The sequence below is a fragment of the Vicia villosa genome, linkage group LG7, assembly GCF_029867415.1.
Source record: "Vicia villosa cultivar HV-30 ecotype Madison, WI linkage group LG7, Vvil1.0, whole genome shotgun sequence".
NCBI lineage: Eukaryota > Viridiplantae > Streptophyta > Magnoliopsida > Fabales > Fabaceae > Vicia > Vicia villosa.
The window spans coordinates 82994048-83019197 of record NC_081186.1 but is presented as its reverse complement, the minus strand read 5'-3'; the positions used below and the strand labels follow the sequence as shown (position 1 = coordinate 83019197).

General features: G+C 35.9%; 1 protein-coding gene across 1 annotated transcript; it reads left to right on the top strand.

The window, feature by feature from the left end:
- Positions 1-13611: 13611 nt before the first annotated feature.
- LOC131620996 (nematode resistance protein-like HSPRO2) lies at positions 13612-15186 on the top strand. Its single transcript, XM_058892196.1, has one exon. The coding sequence runs from the start codon at positions 13705-13707 to the stop codon at positions 15028-15030; it is 1326 nt and encodes a 441-aa protein (XP_058748179.1). The 5' UTR covers positions 13612-13704; the 3' UTR covers positions 15031-15186.
- Positions 15187-25150: the final 9964 nt, after the last annotated feature.

Sequence of the window (25150 nt, the reverse complement as noted above, 5' to 3'; positions counted from 1 at the left end):
AATTCTTCCACTCCGTGCCCACCCGCAAAATTGAAATAAACCAAACATAATACATCAACCACACACCCTGAACAAAAAATTGCGTTTGATATTCGATGAACTCATTCGCACCCCTACACCGAGTATAATTTCCAAAGAAAAACTCCAAGCCAGTTTTTACGCCCTCAGAGGCTAAATGACAATCCCTAATTTTGCACCAGACTTTCAAAAAGTATACCTAATATATATTTTGCATGTAGTAACAACATTAATAGGTTTAACATTCATGCATATCAAGACATTCCCGTGAATTCAGACACCGTTGACATAAAATACAAGTCAAAATATTAGTTTTAATACTCAACCACTTCCATGAAGACACAATCACTTTTTCAAGCATTGTATCCAAGAATATTTTGTTACTATGAAATATCTTTGCTTTTCTTGCCTTATAAATGTTCTGGATGCAAGCAAACCATACCATGACCACACATTGAGAATATATTTTGCCACTGCTTACCAGCCTCATAAACTGATCAAAGTGAAATAAATTAGTTTGATGGAATACTCTTGATACGCCAAACCACCTCTAAACTTTACTCCAAATACCTATAGAATCATACACTAAAAAAAGGTTGCAACATTGATTCCTCCTCTTCACTGTAACACCCTTCTAAACCCCCGCGGAAAATAGAATAATATTCAGAGTAAACATGAAATACAAGGATGTCACAACTTCTTTAACATAAAATACCATAGTCATTTGTCATGCTACACGAGGAACCACTTAACATAATTACAATTCATGTTCAACACAGCGGATTATAATTCATAACATTGCATATTCATCATCATTCATGCAAGTTCTCTAATGCAATTATAAAACAACAAAGACCGACATAATAATTCGTCTCTAAACTATCGTTCCCCAGTGTTACAATCAGAGCATGACTCGACACGAACTACGGGCTAGCTTACAAGCTATCTTCACCCAATCAAGACGCCGCTACATCCTTAATCTGAAATCATCAAAGTAAGGGTGAGTTTCATTCGAATTAATAAGCATTATGCAGTCATAAGCAATAAAATCTCATAGTAATTATCATCCACTCAATCATACATATAATCGGAATCATTACAACAAGCAAGCATCAATTCAACAATATTGGCCATCGGCCCACAACTCATCAATTTCATCAATGATCAAGTTATATTAACAACAACTCCTCAATACATCAATCACATAAACACACCAAGGCATAACACTGGATTTCATCCAATCATGTTATAACCAATGCATATGATTCAACTGACACTATGCATGTGGTACCAATACATGGGATACACCCATCCAACTGATCTATTTCATCACCGAGATACAGTTTTAACCAGCACAAATTCCACACAATGGGAATTATGCCCACCAATTTGATCCATTTCATCACCGGGATCCATCACCGAAAATGTATGCCAATGAATGCAACATATAACATGCTTACAACATCACCAATCCGATGTAACACATCGTTTCATTATCATCACCAATTCATCACCGATAAGCATGCATAAGTCTAGCATTCATACAAATATATCACACGCATACATTCACCACAATCCACATGTTAATATTAACAGCATATTAACATTCATAAATCATCAATCATCACCACGATTATACATCGTTACATTTATCATCATTGCACACAATGTAACAAATTGTCAAAGCAACCCAACAACATAATCACAAAACATATATCATCTACGACATGTTATATACTAACATCACTCAATGGATATCACAATCTCATCACCAACACAAATACATGCATCAATAGTCATATATATAAGCACATATACATATACTATCTTTCAATTCATCAACAATTAAATCGAGTTTAAAAAGTAAAGTTGGCTATTGCCCATTTTATCAATTCATCAGATAAAGCATCTCATTAGCTTCGCAACGCCCAAAACGGCACATAAATCGGATACTCAGATCAAAAGTTATGAGTTTTCAAAGATAAAACATTTTTAGAAAAAGTGCTGCAGGAACCGGGTTGTCCCTACATGGGAACCGGTTCCTGGCAGCTTCAAAGTCTCGTCTCTGGTTTTTACTATGGGGAACCGGGTTGTCCCTACATGGGAACCGGTTCCCAGCTACCCAGAATCCATATTTCTCTGTTTTTACAAGGGGGAACCGGTTCGTCCCACATGGGAACCGGTTCCTACGTACCTGCACAGCCAAATTCACCATTTTGACAGCATTTACCTTATCCCATTCCCCCAATTTCAGGTACATACGAACATAGCACACAAATACCATCAATTTGCACATCATCACATAATTCAGACAAGTTTTATACAAGTATTAACAACATATAACATGAGTATTAACAGAACCATGTAATTCACACAATTTCATCAAAACCTAACAAAATCCCAAACCCGACACATACGATTGAACTAGACAACAATCCTAATCAATCATACTACCTACAATCACATAAGGAATACTAACCCGAAGAATCCCCCCTTACCTCAGAGTCGAAACTTCGAAGGTTCTCTTCCCCTTTGGCTCTTCTCACTTTCACGTGTTCTCCTTTCTTCAGACTCAGTTACTGCTTCTGCTTCCTCTTTTTCCCAAATTCCTTATTTTATGAAAATAAAATAAAATATTATAATGGGCTTGCTTAGTCAACACCCCCTCCTCTGCTAATCACCACTCTAGGCCCAATGCCAATAACTCATCATTTTCCATATAATTCAACCAAATACCAAAATAATTCTAATTAATAATTTAATTTCCAATTAAATTAAAATTAGAAAATATGGGGTGTTACAACTCTCCCTCACTAAAATAGTTTTCGTCCTCGAAAACATACTTCCAGTGAATAGTTCCAAATAGAAGTCCTCCATCTGACTCTCCTATTCTCAATTAACACTTTCTTAGTCGAACCTCCAAGTTCATCTGACATAACCAACATAAGCATGTCTCATGCATTCAATCTCAGCTCTTACGTCGTATTTGACCATTCCCAAGGTATACCACTCGCTATAACTCCAACGGTTAACAACAATGAAACCTCGAGGTGCGATCCATACAATAAGTTCAATAACTGAATAATACAATTACACAATCCATGGTATGATCGCAACTAATCAACACTGTAGTAATGGATTCCATTTACCCACGTACCAACCTTAGGCACACTCTTCCAATTGAGCGATAAAGTAATACTTACACTTACTCAGAGCAATTCCCGAGTTACTTCATCTATTAAAAACATTCCCACTATCAGAACAAGCACACATCAGTAGTTATAATTACATAGCTCATCATCCTCAATATACCATTGCTTACAAGATAGCTCAACTGAGTCCCACTCTCCACTAAGAATCAAATCAACTTCGTCCTTCGTAGAGTATAATCCCTCATTACATTCATAAATTTACATAACACCTTACAACAATACAAAATTATTATGGCATTACATAGTGTCAACTCGTTGTCTTAACTTCTCCGAACACATACTCATTAACTACATTCAACCATAATAGGATATCCATCATCTCGGCAATTATTCAAAAGGGTTCTAATCCTTTGGCACGACATCATTATGTCTACGAGATTCCAAATCCAACCTATAGATCAACATATATTCTCTATGTAGGATTCCGACATAATAATTCCTCACTGCTCACGAGTAGCACTCATAACACCACTCTACATCATACTTTCGCTGTACGACTACGACTACTCGTCTTAAGTCATCGTCCAATACTTTACACTCCTCCATATGCACTTCCTCATAAGTTCCCATAATATGGTGAGTGGTTATTCTCACATCTCAGCATTCATCACATCTTATACCATTAAGGTAACAAGCAACCTTATACCATCTATATGATTCCGCCTATTATCAACAAGAGATTAAGGGTGATCAAGTCCTCAATTTGTCAATAGGTAGCCGACAATCATATTTAAGCATAAACCGTTGTTACTACATAATAGTGTCTTTTCCGAGTTTGCACCCAAACTCATTAACATTGTCATAGTCTAATAATTCTCTATGGTGTCCTTCTTCTAGAATATTCCTTTTCAGCTCGGTAACATCTGAAACACAACTGCGACTTCTAGACCTCATTACACCATCCTCGTCAATTCTGAATTCACCGTCTTTACCTTGGTAATTCAAGGTCGACTTATCGATCAACTTAACATCAGCTTTCTGACTTTCTCTAATCTCGTTAAGAACACCATTTCTCTAAATTGTTCAATTAAATCCAACTCTTTCACCATCAGCATCGACATTTTTAGAGGTTCCCTACTCAGTGCATTGGCACAACATTTTTCCTCACCAAGATGGTAATCCAAAAACTCTAACCATTTCTATTGCTTCACATTAAGCCCTTGCTGATCAAAGGGGTACTCCAGACTCTTATGATCACTAAACACTTCGAATCTCGAACCATACAAATAATGTCGCCACAAACAAAACCACAGTCGTCAACTCTAAGTCATGGGTCGGATAATTCCCTTCATGCTCCTTGAGTTGTCTCGACGCATGAGCTACTACTTACTGGTTTCACATCAATACACCATCCAAACCCATCAGTGACGCATCACAATATACTACAAACAGTTTCAAGTCTTTTTCACCTTCTCTTCTACTTCACTCATCACTCAAATCCATCGGTACTCAAATCATCTTTATCAGCTTATTCATCCACGTCACATTCTATTCAACCTCACTTCAAACAATCGCGGTAGTAAGCATTCCTATTTCAACACTGGTTCATGCTTCTTTAACCGAAATCATCATATCTCCTCATAGGACCAGTCTATGGTATTTATAACTCTTCCACAATGTAGAACATAATCTCTCCTCTTCGTGGGTTCAAACGGTACATTAATCCGACACTCAGAGCTCAAGACATGAATTTTTTAATTGTTATCCAAAAATGCAACACCGACGCCATGCTGCGACACTCTATACAATATCTCCAGAACTCCTCAATTGGAACACCTATTCCTAAAATTGCTTCACAACAAGCCTTCTCATTATTCTTTCAATCCGTTCAACTCTGACGCTGAAGTCTCGTGCGGTACCAACGAACAAGTCTAGTTCTAAGGACAAGTGTAACCGTAACTTCACCTCTTTCTAACATCATCCTGACACAATTAATATGTTACAGCTGCTGCAACCATTTTTATAACAAAGTTCATCTCGTTAGCTTTTCGACGCTTCAAACGGAACTCAAATCGAATGTCCAGAACTCCAGTTATGAATCTTCGAAATTTCATAACGATTCAGCAATTTTCCTGCGATTTGCTTACGAAAATTCTGCTCCAAAACTCATCCTTTTCAAATTAATCTCATTATTAACATCATCTTATCACATCTGTTCGCTTCCAACTTCTTATAACTTAAACAACACATTTCATCGCTGAAGTTCTATTTCTGCAACATCCTGAAACCAAATTCATATACGCCATCATCAACCTTCTTATCCTTGAGATCGTACTCGTCTCTTCGCATTACTCGCTGTTTAAAGCGTTCTCAACAACATCGATAACCTCTACCAGCATCTCAATTACGTATTAGTAATCCTACTGCATGGTCTACGACAATACTTCCTTTAATCACCGCTTCAACAGCGACCTTTCACATAGGGCTACTCACACAACAACATTACAGTCCATCCGTAGCACTTGAAGCATCACAACTTCGAAATTCCATTTCTCAGAAATAACCATTATCTACTCCGAGACACTCCGACTGAATAACAACCACAGTCTTCAGCCCATGTCACCTTCACTTCAGAAAACAATAACTCCACACTCTTGTACTGCTGCCATACGCATCACTCTAATATCTTGCATCTGAGACATATCCGAGAAGCATGACTTCTCCCCCACTAGTTTCAATCCCACTTCTGCAAGCAAACAGTTAGAACACACTGAGTACCGACAGTGTTTCACACACATGTCGCATACCGAAAGGAAAAATTAACAACAAGACTCTGGTCACAACGACCGACTATGCTCTGATACCACTATTGTAACACCCTTCTAAACCCCCGCGGAAAATAGAATAATATTCAGAGTAAACATGAAATACAAGGATGTCACAACTTCTTTAACATAAAATACCATAGTCATTTGTCATGCTACACGAGGAACCACTTAACATAATTACAATTCATGTTCAACACAGCGGATTATAATTCATAACATTGCATATTTATCATCATTCATGCAAGTTCTCTAATGCAATTATAAAACAACAAAGACCGACATAATAATTCGTCTCTAAACTATCGTTCCCCAGTGTTACAATCAGAGCATGACTCGACACGAACTACGGGCTAGCTTACAAGCTATCTTCACCCAATCAAGACGCCGCTACATCCTTAATCTGAAATTATCAAAGTAAGGGTGAGTTTCATTCGAATTAATAAGCATTATGCAGTCATAAGCAATAAAATCTCATAGTAATTATCATCCACTCAATCATACATATAATCGGAATCATTACAACAAGCAAGCATCAATTCAACAATATTGGCCATCGGCCCACAACTCATCAATTTCATCAATGATCAAGTTATATTAACAACAACTCCTCAATACATCAATCACATAAACACACCAAGGCATAACACTGGATTTCATCCAATCATGTTATAACCAATGCATATGATTCAACTGACACTATGCATGTGGTACCAATACATGGGATACACCCATCCAACTGATCTATTTCATCACCGAGATACAGTTTTAACCAGCACAAATTCCACACAATGGGAATTATGCCCACCAATTTGATCCATTTCATCACCGGGATCCATCACCGAAAATGTATGCCAATGAATGCAACATATAACATGCTTACAACATCACCAATCCGATGTAACACATCGTTTCATTATCATCACCAATTCATCACCGATAAGCATGCATAAGTCTAGCATTCATACAAATATATCACACGCATACATTCACCACAATCCACATGTTAATATTAACAGCATATTAACATTCATAAATCATCAATCATCACCACGATTATACATCGTTACATTTATCATCATTGCACACAATGTAACAAATTGTCAAAGCAACCCAACAACATAATCACAAAACATATATCATCTACGACATTTTATATACTAACATCACTCAATGGATATCACAATCTCATCACCAACACAAATACATGCATCAATAGTCATATATATAAGCACATATACATATACTATCTTTCAATTCATCAACAATTAAATCGAGTTTAAAAAGTAAAGTTGGCTATTGCCCATTTTATCAATTCATCAGATAAAGCATCTCATTAGCTTCGCAACGCCCAAAACGGCACATAAATCGGATACTCAGATCAAAAGTTATGAGTTTTCAAAGATAAAACATTTTTAGAAAAAGTGCTGCAGGAACCGGGTTGTCCCTACATGGGAACCGGTTCCTGGCAGCTTCAAAGTCTCGTCTCTGGTTTTTACTATGGGGAACCGGGTTGTCCCTACATGGGAACCGGTTCCCAGCTACCCAGAATCCATATTTCTCTGTTTTTACAAGGGGGAACCGGTTCGTCCCACATGGGAACCGGTTCCTACGTACCTGCACAGCCAAATTCACCATTTTGACAGCATTTACCTTATCCCATTCCCCCAATTTCAGGTACATACGAACATAGCACACAAATACCATCAATTTGCACATCATCACATAATTCAGACAAGTTTTATACAAGTATTAACAACATATAACATGAGTATTAACAGAACCATGTAATTCACACAATTTCATCAAAACCTAACAAAATCCCAAACCCGACACATACGATTGAACTAGACAACAATCCTAATCAATCATACTACCTACAATCACATAAGGAATACTAACCCGAAGAATCCCCCCTTACCTCAGAGTCGAAACTTCGAAGGTTCTCTTCCCCTTTGGCTCTTCTCACTTTCACGTGTTCTCCTTTCTTCAGACTCAGTTACTGCTTCTGCTTCCTCTTTTTCCCAAATTCCTTATTTTATGAAAATAAAATAAAATATTATAATGGGCTTGCTTAGTCAACACCCCCTCCTCTGCTAATCACCACTCTAGGCCCAATGCCAATAACTCATCATTTTCCATATAATTCAACCAAATACCAAAATAATTCTAATTAATAATTTAATTTCCAATTAAATTAAAATTAGAAAATATGGGGTGTTACATTCACAGCCACTAACACTCTGTGCATGCTCTTGGCTAGTGACTCCTATCCTAGCCCGGTTAACTTTAGTGGAAATTTTGTCCTAATATAATCTCCACACCAACAATGACACTTTTGACAGAAAACAATTATGCCAAGCTTTAGCACAATTTCAGTTAGACACTATAGATAACTTGGACATTAGGGCTTTGTAGGCTTCTTTAATAATGTAACTGTTTGAATTCCCTTCCGTGCACACTTATATATCATTCACCCATTCTCTCAACTCAACACCTTCTAAAAAATTTCCTAACTCATTTAAGAATTCTCTTTCTTCCCCGCTCAAATCCATATTTCATTGCAAATTCCACTTGCTCACTCCAATTTCCATTCTCCTAATCTCATCCATAGTCTTTGATTTATCTAAGGACAAAAGGAACATGTTCCCAAATTTATTTTTTTAGGTTCGTATACCAATCCACCAATCGCACAAAAACTAGATTCGCTCCCATCATCAATTATATATTTTCAATCTATATGATAACAAATTATTATGAAATTCTCTGACTCGATTGTCTGATTGACATATGTCATGCCCTCAAAGAGAGGATTTTCTCCCATTTTTACTTATGTAACCAACTCTCTCACTGTATGATTTGCCAGTGCTTTTTACCATAATATCTTTTTTTCACCTTTTAATTTCCAATTCGATTTGTCTAAGGGTGCAAGATTAAAAATCCTAAAATTTTTAATACCCACACAACCACCAATTAATGATTGCTTATTCTTCCACCTTAGTAGTCTCAATTTCACCGCATCTATTTTTTTTATGGGAAAAGCTATTTCATTAAGAGAAAAGTCAAGAGACATTACAAACAACAATAGACTTATGGTATAGGACAAATCCCATCCATAATTGAGAAGCATCTAAGACATTACACATAGATTTATCAAAAGCTAAAGGAATACAACCAAACCAGAAACAACAACATATCATCAAATCATCAACTCTTGTAAGAGCACCATTAGTGACAATATAAGAATGAGAATCTATTGTCTTTTTCCAAATCCAATTAAGGATGATTTCTTTGACTTGTGTATGCGCATATCGAATTCCTTTGTTCTCAAGATTGTCCATTTTCATGGAAAGCTCAAAACTTTGTTGTTGACTAGAGATAGTGTTACTCCAAAACACAAAAATCCTTTAAGGCTTTTTGTCAAACACCATGAGTGCAGTCTTAAAACCCAGATGACCAAAGCATAAAATAGATAAAATAAAGACATAAAAAGCTAGATCTGAAAGAGGGACAAAATACAACCTGTTGTAAAACCATGGCGGCTTTGGGGGTGTGCGAATCGTAGTCAGTAGAGCATAATCAGAGGAGAGGGGCGGCTTTGGAATACCTTGAGGATATTTTCATCTTCTAGTAGTGGTGGTGGCTCAGGCGGCGGCCGGTTCAACAGAGAGGAGGATGGTTGAGTGGTGGTTTGCAGTGGAAAGAGGGAAAATTCGATGAGGGAGTTAGATCTGATGGACGTATGAGAGTGAGGTTGGGTGAAAGAGGGAGGAGGTATTCTAGAGAGAAGAGAGACCATCTCTCTCTAGGACATATCATTCTTGCAATTTCACCGCATCTATAACTCATCGCCATATGGTATTTTTTCTTGAATTAGCACCAATCAGCAGCCCGAGATAATTGAACATTGAAACCTAATTTGCTGTTTAGCATTTTTAATGCTTCTTCTAGCCATTGCTTTTGTTTTTGAAATCTTCTTCTAGCCATTGTTGAGAGGTATTTATCCCAACTAATAAATTCTTGAGATAGTTAACTTTCACACCCGTCATAATTTCAAACAAAGTGAGATTGATCTTAATAGTATAAATATCCGCCCTTCATATTATTTTAGAATTCAATTTTAAAATACCGATCTTAGTATAAACGCATATAAACCAAAAAAGACAACTTGCAGTATAATAGAATCTTATATTATGCCATATTCAAGAAAGATCTTAATCAACAAAACTAGAGGTTAATATGTTTGCATTTTTTGTTCATAATCAGTGTATCCATTTCGCATCAAAAAATACATATTCATTTCGTAATCTTTTATGATTTTGTTATCAATAAGTCTTCCCATAACTAGTTCTTGCAAAAAAGAACTTGATTTGACATGTTAAATTAAATGCACATTTTGGTACCATCCATATTATTCTTGTACATTTCAATTTGGTATTTTATGACCATCCCACAAAAGACTACTTTACTTGAGAATATTTTTACCAAACAAAACTTTGTGAAGCTGAAAATCTCCTCTATTCATTATTATAAAGAATTGTTTTTTTGATTGTAAATAAAAAAAATTATTAATTAACAGCCGCTTGGAACCTTGGATCTTAATGCTTACCTCTGAAGTAACCATAACGAAAATATATAATTATTTTTGTATAAAAAGGTGAAATAATTAATCTGGATAAGTTTTAATAGGATATGCATAAAAGTATAAAATCTGAGTAGGAAGGAAAGAAGAATTGTTGTTATCGTGTACGTAGAGGAAAGGGGCAAAATGCCCAAGTAGGATTCCACATGAAAAGTGTCACACATGGAGCCAAAAATCAAAAATATTATATACAATACACTAATCTACATGTCATTATTCAAATACGCTAATGTTTTAATTAGAAAATGATAAACACTCTGATATTTTTACATATATTTAAATAGGGTATTTATTATAATTTAATATTACATTATTTTTTTATTTTATTTTAAAATAAATTAAATTTCAATACAATTTATATTAATAATAATATTTAATTTAAATGAGTATTAAAGAATTTATCTTAAAAAAATAGAAATGTCATTCAGTTTAATTTAAGTTTCTAAGTTCCAACACTAGACACGCAATAATAATAGCCAAATTAATTATTTTTAATTTTTTTTACCACCGTTGTAATTTTTGCCCTTTATTATAAGACTATGTTCAATAAAATTAGCGGTTGAGTGATAAACTAGCTTATAGTTTATAACTTATGGTTTATGGTTGATAATTGATAGCCTATAGCTTATATCTGATGATGGTTGATAAACTAATTAAAGTGTTTGGTAGCAGCTTAACTAACTGATAAATATAAAATGACATAAAAAGATATTTCTTAATTAATAATTAAATATATATTTAAAATAATTGAAAATTATAAGAATATTAATGGAAGAAAAAATAATAAACTATAAACTATAAGCTAAAAATGTTATTTAAAATAGCGTCTAAAAAAATAAATTATAAATTAATAAAATAAACTATAAACTCGTAATAAAATATAAATTCGTAATAACATGACCGTTACCAAAGAAGTATTTTATTATCATACGAGTTTATAAATTATAAACTATAATAATTTGTCTAACAAAACTCAAATGAAATTAATTTTTGCAATTACGCCAATACAAAATATCTATAAAAAAATTATAGTAATTATGTAACGTGGCAATAGGAGAATGGAATTAGTAATAGTAAGTGACCGGCCACATGTTTCGGAGAGGTAGGAACCAAAGCACCAAAGGGAGTCGCATAGCGTTGTTGTACCTAAATAAGAAGGTTCAACTCCAACGACTCCACTACTAATTTTTTGGATTACAAACAAAGATAAACGGTCTTCTTATTCAACTTCCTTTTTTGTCCTTTTACGTTAGGTATTTTTATGGATAAGATTCATTGCTGCTTCCATTCCACCATCTTCCATACTTTTCCTGTCTCATATATTTATTAATTCCATTCAATTTTACCGTCAAAGAAATTCAGTTCAACTATTTTAAATTATAAAAAGACATATTCAAATATGATATGTTAATATTGTGATAAGATTAAGAGATTATCTAGAAAGATTATGGTGTTGTTGGATCAATGCTCCACACATGATAACAATTGGATGTCAATATATAAATAAACTAATTATAATAGTGCATTTTATTTTAAAATAATATTAGAAACATTTTGTTTTACTAAAATTCATATCAATTTGTGGTGTTGGATTATCTTTTTCATCCTTCTTTTACATATAATCAAAATAAATGCATTAAAAGCAAAATAATCAATATAAAATAATTAAAAAAAATTTGAGACTATGGATAATTTTAGATTTGAATTCTCGGTTTCCTCTTGCTCATGTTTTTTTTTGTTCATATCTCTTACATCCTTATTACTTTAATTTTTAATAATATTTTTTTAAAAAAATATGTATGATAAATTATGTTAAAAATTAAATTTTATGCGTTTTATTAAATTGACTTTCAAACATGTATTTGACTCAACAATCTAATGCGTTCGGTATAAAGTTCTATTCTACTTAAATATGTATAATTAGGAAAAAGAAAAGAAGTGTTTAAGAGAGTGTTAAAAATAGAATATTGCTAACGCATCTCTTATAAAAATTCACCTATTGAAGAGCAAAAAAGTTCATATATGTTTTTTATGTAAAATTAGTAAATGAATTTCTCAATGAGGTTGGATATTCGAAGCTAGGATCATGAGTCGGTTTCTTTCAATTTCTCAACGAATATGTGGGAATAGGGGAAGACAATTCTTTCTATTGAACTGAAAGACATTTCACCTGTCACATATAGGTCATATATAAAAGAAATGAACTAGTAATAAACATTGATTTACGGACAACCTAACTTCAACTAGCGACTCAGACTCTAGTCAAAAGAACTAAAATCACATCCTTCTCTTCATAGATCACGAGGAAGAACTTATACGGTCAAAAATAGGATTGACAATAACTTAAACTCCAATCTGAAGTACTTATACTTTTCCTTGTTTTTTTTTCTCTTTTTATTATTCAAAAACTAAAAACCAAAAATCTTCCAAAATATATTTTTAATTTTTTAATTTGTAAAACTCTAAAATAAAGTATAATTTTAAAAAACTAAATTAACACACAATTTTTTAAATTTTAAAAACTTAACAACAAATTTACAAATACAAATAAAAAAGACTTTAATTTTTTTCTCTTACACTACTCATTTATTTATATATAAAGAGCGAGGATATATAATCAAGTATATTTACAAAGGTATCTTAGCTATTAGTAAATTATTATTAAATTGTAAAATTGTTTTGTTAAATAAATAAAAATAAAAATAAATTAAATATAGAATATATATTTACTTATTGTAATATTTTTTTATAAAATACTTTTTTATCAATCAAACAAAATGCATCCATATTGGGGAGACTTTAAAATTCAAATTAAAAATCCTACAATATCCCACACGCCGTAACTTTCAAATTCCTCGTTCTCCATCTTGTGCCTTTGTCCGATTCTTTCCCAGTCCACACGTCTTTTTTCTTCTCCTTCAAAAAAAATTCCATTTCTTCTTTCTCTCATATCCATATAATAAGATTATAAATACTCCTTTTATCTTCCTTGCTCTCTTCAAACCAACACAACTCATTCAATATTCATTCTAAACAGTCTCCCTTTATATCTATCCACTTTCCAAACATGGTTGATTTAGAATGGAAATCAAACTTGCTCAACTCAAACCTATCATCCAAGTCACCCAAACTCTCCTTACCCACTTTACATCCCCCTCACCCACTCTCTCCAAACGACATCTCAACCGCGTCGTCCACCGTTTGCACCGCGTACGACAACTATCTCCGCCTCCCTCACTTCAGAACCCTCTGGGCCTCATCCAACTTCCCAAACTGGGCCAACGAGCCCATCATAAAACCCGCCTTACACGCCCTCGAAATCACTTTCCGTCTCATTCTAACCGTTTCATCAGACCCAAGACCCTACATCAACAAACGCGAGTGGGCTAAACGCGTCGAATCACTCGCTAAATCCCAAATCCACCTCATCGCAATGCTATGCGAAGAAGAGGAACAAAACCCAAACACACGTGGCAAAGCACCGGTGAGTGACGTCAGCAATATAAACCAAAACAAATTCAGAACCTACAGTGACGAAAGTTTGCTTCCGAAACTCGCCACGTGGCAGAAATCGAAACTAATCGCTCAGAGAATTCTCTCCACCGTGGAATCCGAAATGATGACGTGTCCTTACACGTTAGGTTTAGGAGAACCGAATATTAACGGAAAGCCGATTCTCCGTTACGACGACGTTTGTAAACCGAATTTCATACACTCGTTAGAAACAACACCGTTTGATCATATAACAAACCACGAAAACAGAACTTTACACGCGACGCACCAGATCGCCGAGTCCTTGACACGCTCCGCGCGTGTGTTATTGGAGAGAGTGAATGAATCTATAGATAATAAAAGATTCGAGAATGCGGCGAGTGAGATCTACGCGGTGGAAAGGATTTGGAAGACGTTAACGGAAGTAGAAGATTTACATCTAATGATGGATCCGGCGGATTTTCTGAAACTGAAGAAGCAATTAGGGATGAGAGCAATAACAATGAACGAAACGGTGCCGTTTTGTTTTCGTTCGACGGAGCTGGTGGAGATGACGAAGATGTGTAGAGATCTGAGCCAAAAAGTGCCGGAGGTTTTGGGAGTTGAGGTGGATCCGAGAGGTGGGCCCGGAGTGATGGAAGAAGCGATGAAGGTGTATTCGGAGAAGAAGAGTGGGTTCGAGAAGGTTCATGTGTTGCAAGCGATGCAGGGGTTAGAGTCGGCGATGAAGAGGTTTTTCTATGCGTATAAACAGGTTTTGACGGTGGTGATGGGAAGTAGTGAGTCGAATTCGGAGTTGTTGAGTCAGATATTTCTTGAACCTACTTCTTTTCCTAGCTTGGATGCTGCTAAGACTTTTCTTGGGTATTATTGGGAAAATAGCGAAAATATTATTTGGTAATTTATCTGTTTTTTATATTATTGAACACATAGTTACTTATAATTTAGGAACACACAAGATTCAAAAGAAAAAAAAAAACTATTCTTTCCTTTTTTTTGTGGATTAAATTTTTGTAATAGGGTGACATGTAAACAATCTTGATATTCAAAATATATATTTTTTAGATTATATTTATTTCATTCCACATTGTTTTCCCCTATATTAAGAATTGATCTAACTATCTCAAAATAAAATAAAATTAGTGTACACTTCTACCACCATTTTAAAAAGACTTTTGATACAAGTGATAGATTTGAAACATTTGATTAAGAATAATACACAAGTGATACATATTCAGATCTTTTAACTTGAAAAATGCACATATTCATATAAAATTTTAAAACATTGGGTATTAAGACTTTTTCACTTGTAAAATGCACAATCTTTATTTTTTTAAACAACTTAGGACATTTAACTCTCATTTTATCTCATTTAAATGATATTTTATATTACGTATTTTCAATGTGGAATTTGTATTGAAATAACACCATTTAACCTTTACATAAAAGATGGATAGTATATCTTCAGCCAATCACATAACACCATTTAACCTTTACATATTTAACTATTTATTAATACATTTGTTTGTTATTTTCAAGATATTTTACACTAAGGATAACTTTACTCAACTTTTTGAATTGGGTAAATAAGAATTCACCTTATTATAATAGGGTTAAATACATGACACCCCTGTCATTAGAGCGAAATTCGGTTTTGCTCCCCTTGAAGGTATTTTTTATGAAGGCACCCTTATAAAGTTTTAATCAACTTTCACCATACCCTTTTACTCCACATGCTGACTGAGTGTTGACCCAATGACTTAGGTGGCAATAAAATTTTCTTTAACAACAGAATTACGAAACAGAGTCCAAGAAGAAAAATCGAGCAGAAGAGTCAAAGAACCATACCTTTCCATGTAAACCTTCTGTCTTATTTTTGCATTTCGTTTTTGTCTTCACCCTTCATGTAATCTTGTAAATCACGAACTGAGATAATGGATTGAGGTTGGGTCATGTTGGGGATTAGAGATTTACTGTGTTGTTGGTATTTGCTTATGATATTGTGATTTACGTTTGAGCTTCAAAAGCTCATCCATTGCGGAACCGAGATCTTGCGGAACCGAGATCGAGAGAGAGAGAGGCGAGAGCTTCGAAAGCTCCGTCAAAACCGTGAGAGACTGAGTGAGAGCAGAGTGATCGGGTTTCTTTGTTGTTTGTTGAATCGAGAGTGAGAGAGAGTGTGAGATCGATTAATGAGTGAGGAACAAATGAACAATTACCGATCATGAGAGAAGAGGAATTAAAACCAATTTTATTGCCACCTAAGTCATTGGCTCAACACCCAGTCAGCATGTAGAATAAAAGGGTGTGGTGAAAGTCGATTAAAACTTTTATAAGAGTGTCTTCATAAAAAAATAACTTTAGGGAACAAAACCAAATCTCGCTCTAATAGAAGGGGGTGTCGTGTATTTAACCCATTATAATATCTCAAATGCATAAATATTAGTATTACAATCAAAGTTTGATACTTGATTTCCAATAATTAGATCATGATAACTTCCAATATTTTAAGGCATTGAAAACAAAATTAGATAATGCTACTCCCTCCGTTTTTTATTATAAGTCGTTTTGGGAAAAAAATTATATTTAAATATAAATCGCTTTACAATTTCAATGAATAATTAATACTATGTTTCCTATTATATTCTTAAATATTTATTATTCCCTTCATTTTAATTATATAAATTTATGTTCCACATGACATTAATGAAAGATTTTTGTAAATACTTTCATAATTTCTCATTTTCATATAACAATTATTATTTTTCTTAATCTGTGTGAAAAGTCTAAAACGACTTATAATAAAAAACGGAAGAAACATTTATCTTAAACAGCATCAATTAATATTCTTATCGTAAAAATCATTGATATTAAGTACGAGTATAATTTTGATGTTGATTCTCAGGCTCTTAAGTGATAAGAAACCTGATTTATAGATAGAATGAATAATTTATCACATATTTTAAATGATTGGTATTGGAATTATTACTATTTTCATCTCATTATTATAGGTTGAATGGGATGAACCCAATTTCTCGGAATTCCGTGGCAAGTTGAACATGATTTTAGCACACCTCTACTGCATCAGCTATTCCCCCGACAAAACGGCTAAGAGCTGCTCAAGGATCTGCCATACTAAGTGATACTGATCAGTGGTTTTTACACGTGTTTTTACCGTTATTTTTAGTTGTCTTTGAAGTATTTTATTTTATGTGTTATTTCCTTTTTCCGCATTTTATGCTTTGATTGTGTGTTTCAGTGATTGTAGGCTCAGGTGAATGAAAAAGGGTAAATCAGTACAAAAAAAGTACATAACTGAAGAAAAGCACACAAACTGGCTAAACGCGTCTCCAGACGCGTGTGGAGCTTGAAAAAGGATCCCCTGCTGCTCAAACGCGTCCTCACACGCGTGTGGGGGTAGAAAATTGCAGTCTGCTGAGCAAACGCGTGCCCACACGCGTCCCATGTCATGCAAGGAGCCAGAAAGGCACACCTCTGCCTAGACGCGTGCCCACACGCGTTTCAGAACATCACATGCGTCCCCAGACGCGTCTCAAGTCACCAGACGCGTGCCCACACGCGTCCCAGAAGCCAGAATTGCAAAAGAAATGCCTCCCCCTGCCAGGACGCGTGTCACAGCACCAAACGCGTGCCCACACGCGTGTGCACGAGAAAATTTGGGCTTTCTTGCTGAAAAGCCCAGTCAGCCAGAAATAAAAGGAGCAGAGTGCGTTTGGACAAGGGTTGGACAGTTTTGGGTGCGAAAATACATTGGAGAAGCTGGAGAATTCAGATTCTAAGCAAGGAATGAAGATTTCCATGAGCATTCGCGATTGAAGATCTGATTCCCTTTGTTTATCTGTAATGTCTACAATTCAAACTATGATTTTTATTATTGTTATGAGTAGCTAAACCCCCCATTGCTAGGGGGGTGATCTTGATTCTGAATGTGATAACTTTATTTCTTTGATGCAATAACAATTTTGTTTTCATATAATTGGTTTGTTTTACATCTGTTCTTTATGCCTTAACCGTCGGACAAACGGATAATGAATTTGTATGAATAAATTTAGCTGGACAGCAAATTGTTCATTGACATGAGTAAGAACATATGATAATAATTATCACCTAGGACTAGGGATATTTTATCTTAACCGGAAATTCTTGGTATTGGAATGCTTGATCATAATTATAATTATCTATGGACATAGTAATTAGGTTGTGACGTCAAAGATCTTTTCACTAAGGCCTTAGGATTAGATATTCTTGAGAACCGGTAACCAATTGTGAAACTATGTTATTGTATTGAGAAGGATAGTTGTTACAGGAAGAATCATTCACTGACCCCTAGCAATCTACTCATCTTTGTTCATCGTTTTAATATTCTGCTTATTTACATTATTTGCAAAACCAACCAAAACAACCTTTTGAACTTTTGTTTAATTGAAATACTGATAAAACTCTATATCGTCAAGCAGTCCTTGAGATTCGATACTTGGGATTTTCCCATTACTACTACATAGGCAAAAATAGTACACTTGCTATTTTCCTATCAAGTTTTTGGCGCCATTGCCGGGGACTGCCGAAGATTATAGAGTTCTAGATTTATTTCAATTAGAATTTTGTTGCTCTGCGACTAAAATTTTATTTTCTGCACTATTTATTTTTCCTAATTCTCATATTTATCTAATCTGTGTATGCGAGGTAAGGCCTCAGCTGAATTTCTTTTTGACGCAGAAATTGAAAGAACTTTGCACGCAAGGCGTAGACAAGCTCGGTTGGCTAATCTGGAACCTGAAGAGGAAATTGTGTCAGTTCACTCTGATTCAGAGTCTGAAAGTGAAGAAGAAACCATGGGTGAAAATCCTCCTCCTCCTGAGAGGCTCCTTGGTGACTACGGTGCTGCAAACACACCGGGGGGAAGACAAACAATTGTCAACCAACCGGTAAATGCTCCAAATTTTCAACTACACCCAAGCACCATCAATCAGCTTGAAAGGAAACCTTTCACCGGAAAGGTTAACGAAGACGCAAACAAGCATCTGCAGAGATTTTTGACCATGAGCACCACTCTAAAAATTGATGGTCATACCGAAGAAGCAAAGAGATTGAGGATGTTCCCTTTTACTCTAGCAGAAGAGGCAGAGGAGTGGTTCTATTCGCTCCCAGCAGGCAGTATCACATCGTGGGGAGAGATGGAAAAAGCTTTCCTAAATGAATATTTTCCAGCGTCAGTCTTTCTACGAAAAAGGTATGAAATTCTGAACTTCAAGCAAAAGGAGGGAGAGTCTTTGGGGATGCCTATAAAAGGTTCAAGAGGACTTTGGTGGCATGTCCGACACACAATAGGGACAAAACTGAACAGATGCAAATGTTTGTGAACGGGCTGAGAATAAAGACAAAGCATTTAATCGACACAACAGCTGGAGGCTCAACAAATTTCACAACAGCCTCTGGTATCATCAAGATTATTGAAGCAATAGCTGCAAATGAGCATTTGGAGCTGTATGATAGGTGTGCCAGTAAACCAGAAGGAATCATTGATCTCAAGCTGGAAACCTCAAAAATCCGAGTTGAAGATGCAATAGCTGCAGAGGTTGAAAAAAGATTGAAGGCTATGAATATAGGTACACAACAGGTGGCTCAAGTGCAACAAGCTCAACCTGTAATCTGTGAAATTTGCAGTGGTCCTCATCAAACTGTTTGTTGTGTTGCGACTCCCAAGCAAATTGAAGAAATCAAATTCTTGAGGCAAAATAATCCTTATTCTAACACCTATAATCCTGGGTGGAAGAATCATCCCAATTTCGCTTGGAAAGATCAACAACAACAACAAGGCCCTCAGAAAGCGGAGTGGGAAGTAGCTATCGAGAGATTGGCTGGACAATGCATTCAATTTCAAGAAGAGACAAGAAACAACCATAGGAACACCACAGCTTCAATCAAAAATCTAGAAGTTCAGGTGGGTCAAATAGCACAGCACCTCACTCTACAGGCACAAGGTAACTTTCCGAGTTCAACTGTGCAAATCCGAAAGACCAAGAGAAGATTAATGCAGTTACAACAAGGAGCAAAAGAGTGGCTGAATCTGAAAAAGAAAAAGAGGAAACAGATGACCCTATGGTAATAGAGGTGGATTTAGAAATAAGAGAAAATCCGAAAGAACCAGAAGTTGTGCTACCATCGGTTAAACCAGTAGAAGAAAAAAATAAGAAAGATGCTGAACCGGTGATCAAACTACCTTTCCCTTCCCGAGTGACAAAGAAGAAGTCAAAAGAGAAAGATTTTGAGAAGTTCACTGCCTTGTTCAAAAAGTTAGAGGTAAATCTACCATTCTTCGAAGCACTTGAGCACATGCCCTTGTATAGGAAATTTATGAAGGAGGTGATGGCGAAAAAGAGATCAGTGGAAGGAGAACAAAAGATTGCAACTGAGAAGTGCGGTTTAGTCTCGTCAGCAAGAAAGATCCCAATAAAGAGGAAAGACCCGGGAGCGGTGGCAATACCATGCACTATCAATAACATAACTTTTAAAAAGGTACTCCTCGATTCTGGTTCTAGTGTGAGTTTAATGCCTTTGTCAATTTTTAAAAAGCTTGAATTGGAAAAGATTAGTGAGAGTAAGACACAGTTAAGGTTTGCTGATCACACCATTAAGAAATCATATGGGGTAGCTGAAGATGTACTAGTGGAAGTTGATAAGTTTGTATTCCCTGTTGACTTCCACATCATGGACATTCCGGAAGACGAAGAAACTCCTATCCTTCTTAGGAGGCCATTTTTGTCGACAGGCCGCTGCAACCTCGACATTGAAAAGGGGACACTAACGCTGAGATCTTTTGAGGAAGAAGTAACCTTGAAGATGTTAGGAGTTAAGAAACATAGGGCGGTTGTAAATGATCAAAATTCTGGTGGTATGACAGAAAGTGAGAAAAAAGACAAAAAGCCTGAGCAGCTCCAAGAAAAAGTTTCAAGCATAGCATCTCGGGTAGAAACAACTCATGAAGCTATCAAAAGTCCGAAGAAGGCTAAGAAAGTCAAGAAGAATGTGGTAAGTGAATTGAAGAGAAAAGTTGTCCATGCCTTTCATCTTCACGAGTTTTTGGTTGCGGAGGTGAAAAGCAACCAGGTGTGGAATAGAAAATACCCTCCATAATAAAGGGAAATGGACCGTCGAGCCATGCGACGTTAAACGAAGCGCTTCGTGGGAGGCAACCCACGAGTTTAACAATTAATTTCTCTGTTTGTTTGTTTTATTTTCATGAAATAAAAGGGGCATTTCAAGTGGAAGCTATGGAGTGCATTACCCTCTGTGAGTCACCTCTCTCGAGCTTGTTCTAAAACATTGAGGTCAATGTTTCGTTCAAGTTTGGGGGAGGTTTTACTCTTTGCATTTTAATTTATATTGCTAGTATAATATGTGTAAGACCTACAAAATCATTCTCCCAAATTTTGACCGAAGTTTTTAATTTTTGAAGAGTTTTGATCTTAAAGAGAGACCGGGAATAGTATATAGAGATAAAGGGAGGATTGTTTGAGGACAGGAAGTTCGGAATACGAGTCTAACGTGTAGATTTGCACCATAGTACTTGCCTCCTGAGAAGTACTCCTCGAGTAGTTTATTGATACAGTCTGGCATAATTCAGATTCATGTGCATGAAGACTGGTTAGAAAAAGAAGATATAAAAAGTTGGCACCAAATGATGAAAAGGCGGTAAAAGGCAACCGGCTCGCTAAGTTGGGTAACCCTCACCCGATTATTCAGCCCAAAGGAGGTTGATCCCCAAACGTCGTCCAAAAAGGCAATATATAACTGCAAAGTTTGAAAATTTCATCGGTAATAAAAAGGTAGCAAATACTGCTCGTTTGGTGCTAGAAAAAGAAAATAAAAAGCCTTGATCTGTCTCATGCATGTGATGATTATTATAAGAAATATAGTGCCTTAATGTGATTGTCTGAATGAAAGAGGAGAAAAATCGGAAAGAGACTTAAGTGCAAAGCATAGTTGGAGAGGTATCCAAAAGGGGAGCTTAAGGTTTAAAGTGGTGGCAAAAAATCGCCGCGTCATGTGAATGCCGGACCAACTGTTTCTTGATCAATACGAACATAAATCTCATGTATGAACACCGGTGTGCCCTGAAGGTCATTGACTCTTATAATTGTCGCTTGAGGTCAAGCAACGGTTTAAGTTTGGGGGAGTTTGATCAGTAGTTTTTACACGTGTTTTTACCGTTATTTTTAGTTGTCTTTGAAGTATTTTATTTTATGTGTTATTTCCTTTTTCCGCATTTTATGCTTTGATTGTGTGTTTCAGTGATTGTAGGCTCAGGTGAATGAAAAAGGGTAAATCAGTACAAAAAAAGTACATAACTGAAGAAAAGCACACAAACTGGCTAAACGCGTCTCCAGACGCGTGTGGAGCTTGAAAAAGGATCCCCTGCTGCTCAAACGCGTCCTCAGACGCGTGTGGGGGTAGAAAATTGCAGTCTGCTGAGCAAACGCGTGCCCACACGCGTCCCATGTCATGCAAGGAGCCAGAAAGGCACACCTCTGCCTAGACGCGTGCCCACACGCGTTTCAGAACATCACATGCGTCCCCAGACGCGTCTCAAGTCACCAGACGCGTGCCCACACGCGTCCCAGAAGCCAGAATTGCAAAAGAAATGCCTCCCCCTGCCAGGACGCGTGTCACAGCACCAAACGCGTGCCCACACGCGTGTGCACGAGAAAATTTGGGCTTTCTTGCTGAAAAGCCCAGTCAGTCAGAAATAAAAGGAGCAGAGTGCGTTTGGACAAGGGTTGGACAGTTTTGGGTGCGAAAATACATTGGAGAAGCTGGAGAATTCAGATTCTAAGCAAGGAATGAAGATTTCCATGAGCATTCGCGATTGAAGATCTGATTCCCTTTGTTTATCTGTAATGTCTACAATTCAAACTATGATTTTTATTATTGTTATGAGTAGCTAAACCCCTCATTGCTAGGGGGGTGATCTTGATTCTGAATGTGATAACTTTATTTCTTTGATGCAATAACAATTTGGTTTTCATATAATTGGTTTGTTTTACATCTGTTCTTTATGCCTTAACCGTCGGACAAACGGATAATGAATTTGTATGAATAAATTTAGCTGGACAGCAAATTGTTCATTGACATGAGTAAGAACATAGGATAATAATTATCACCTAGGACTAGGGATATTTTATCTTAACCGGAAATTCTTGGTATTGGAATGCTTGATCATAATTATAATTATCTATGGACATAGTAATTAGGTTGTGACGTCAAAGATCTTTTCACTAAGGCCTTAGGATTAGATATTCTTGAGAACCGGTAACCAATTGTGAAACTATGTTATTGTATTGAGAAGGATAGTTGTTACAGGAAGAATCATTCACTGACCCCTAGCAATCTACTCATCTCTGTTCATCGTTTTAATATTCTGCTTATTTACATTATTTGCAAAACCAACCAAAACAACCTTTTGAACTTTTGTTTAATTGAAATACTGATAAAACTCTATATCGTCAAGCAGTCCTTGAGATTCGATACTTGGGATTTTCCCATTACTACTACATAGGCAAAAATAGTACACTTGCTATTTTCCTATCAGATACCGAAAGAATTTCTTATATTTCAAAGGTAGATTTCAGGAATTTTTTAATGAAACCCTTGAATCAAACACCATTGAATTTCGACGGCGTGCGGGGAGTCCGGCAAAATCATATTTTTGGATCCAATTCTTCCAACTCTTTGAAAGATAGTTCATTTAGGAAAAGTTCAATGAAAGGGAATGATAATGTGTCAAATGAGATAAACACTACCAGTCATATAATACTATTTGGTCAGATCGTGCGTCCCGCTGAAAAAAGTTTCGATGATTATGCTATTAAGCGGGCTGATGGTCGTGAGATGCACAGTGAAATTGAAGATCAAGTCAAATCTGTTGAAAATAATAGCTCAACGAGTTTTTAGAAAATAGTTAAGTAGCTAATAAGATGGATAAAGCATGGCTTTAAACTTGCATACTGTTGTGATTGATGAGAATGTACCAACACATCAGCATGAATACTTTGTAAACTTTCTACTTTGTTACTATACCATATGGTTTTCATTTTTATTTTAGTTATTCTTTCTTATGATTTGGAGATGATAATTTTTATCACCTTTTAGTCACAATTTAAGTAAGTAAAATGCTTTTGAAATCTCATATATACTATTGAAATGTATAACAACTTGGTTGGTAACAAAGACTTGCTCTTAAGTGTGTCAACACTAGTCACATCACAACATGCTTTGAGATTTTGATTGCTACTAGTATTAAAAATTAATTTTAAAAAAGTAGAGCTGAATAATTAAGTTAAAGTAGTTATTAAGAAACTTAATAAGAGCAATGAAGAACATCATTTACAGCTCAGCGAGTCCATATGGAAGTGAATCAGTGAAAGAAATATCATACTGCTATTCAGCCAATGTTTGATGGATCCATCACAGCAACAACAGAAATCCAATTTCTCAAAATCAGCAACCTACATATCATATATAATCAGTTATGTTAGACTCCAAACAAGTCTGTTGACATGTGAACATGTCCATGCATTAGTTTAATTTCAATCAAATCTCTAAATTTAAACCATGAGGTTATAATGGGGCATGCAAATCAGTTATGTTAGACTCCAATCAAATCTGTTGACATGTGAACATGTCCATGCATTAGCATAGGCGATTCTTGGGCCCGGCCAGACTGGGCACATGCCCAGGCTCTGGCCCAATTAGTTTTTGAGTTTGGCCCAAAAAACTTTAGAAAAAAAAAGAAAGCAAAAAAAGTAGAAAGGGCAAAAAGAGGAGTAACTGAAACGTGAAAATGAAACCGCAACTCTTTGTCTCCTCTGCGGCTCTTTGTCTCTTCCCTCAGTCTGGCGCGCCTCCGTAACTTTCCGTCTCCTCCGCGGGTTTCCTTCTCCTCCCTCCGTCCGTCGTACCTCCTCAATGCCACTGCCACCACCTTGCGTACCTCCCACCTC

Coding starts and splice junctions, on each gene's coding strand:
- LOC131620996 (XM_058892196.1), top strand. CDS start 13,705: ATGGTTGATTTAGAATGGAAATCAAACTTGCTCAACTCAAACCTATCA.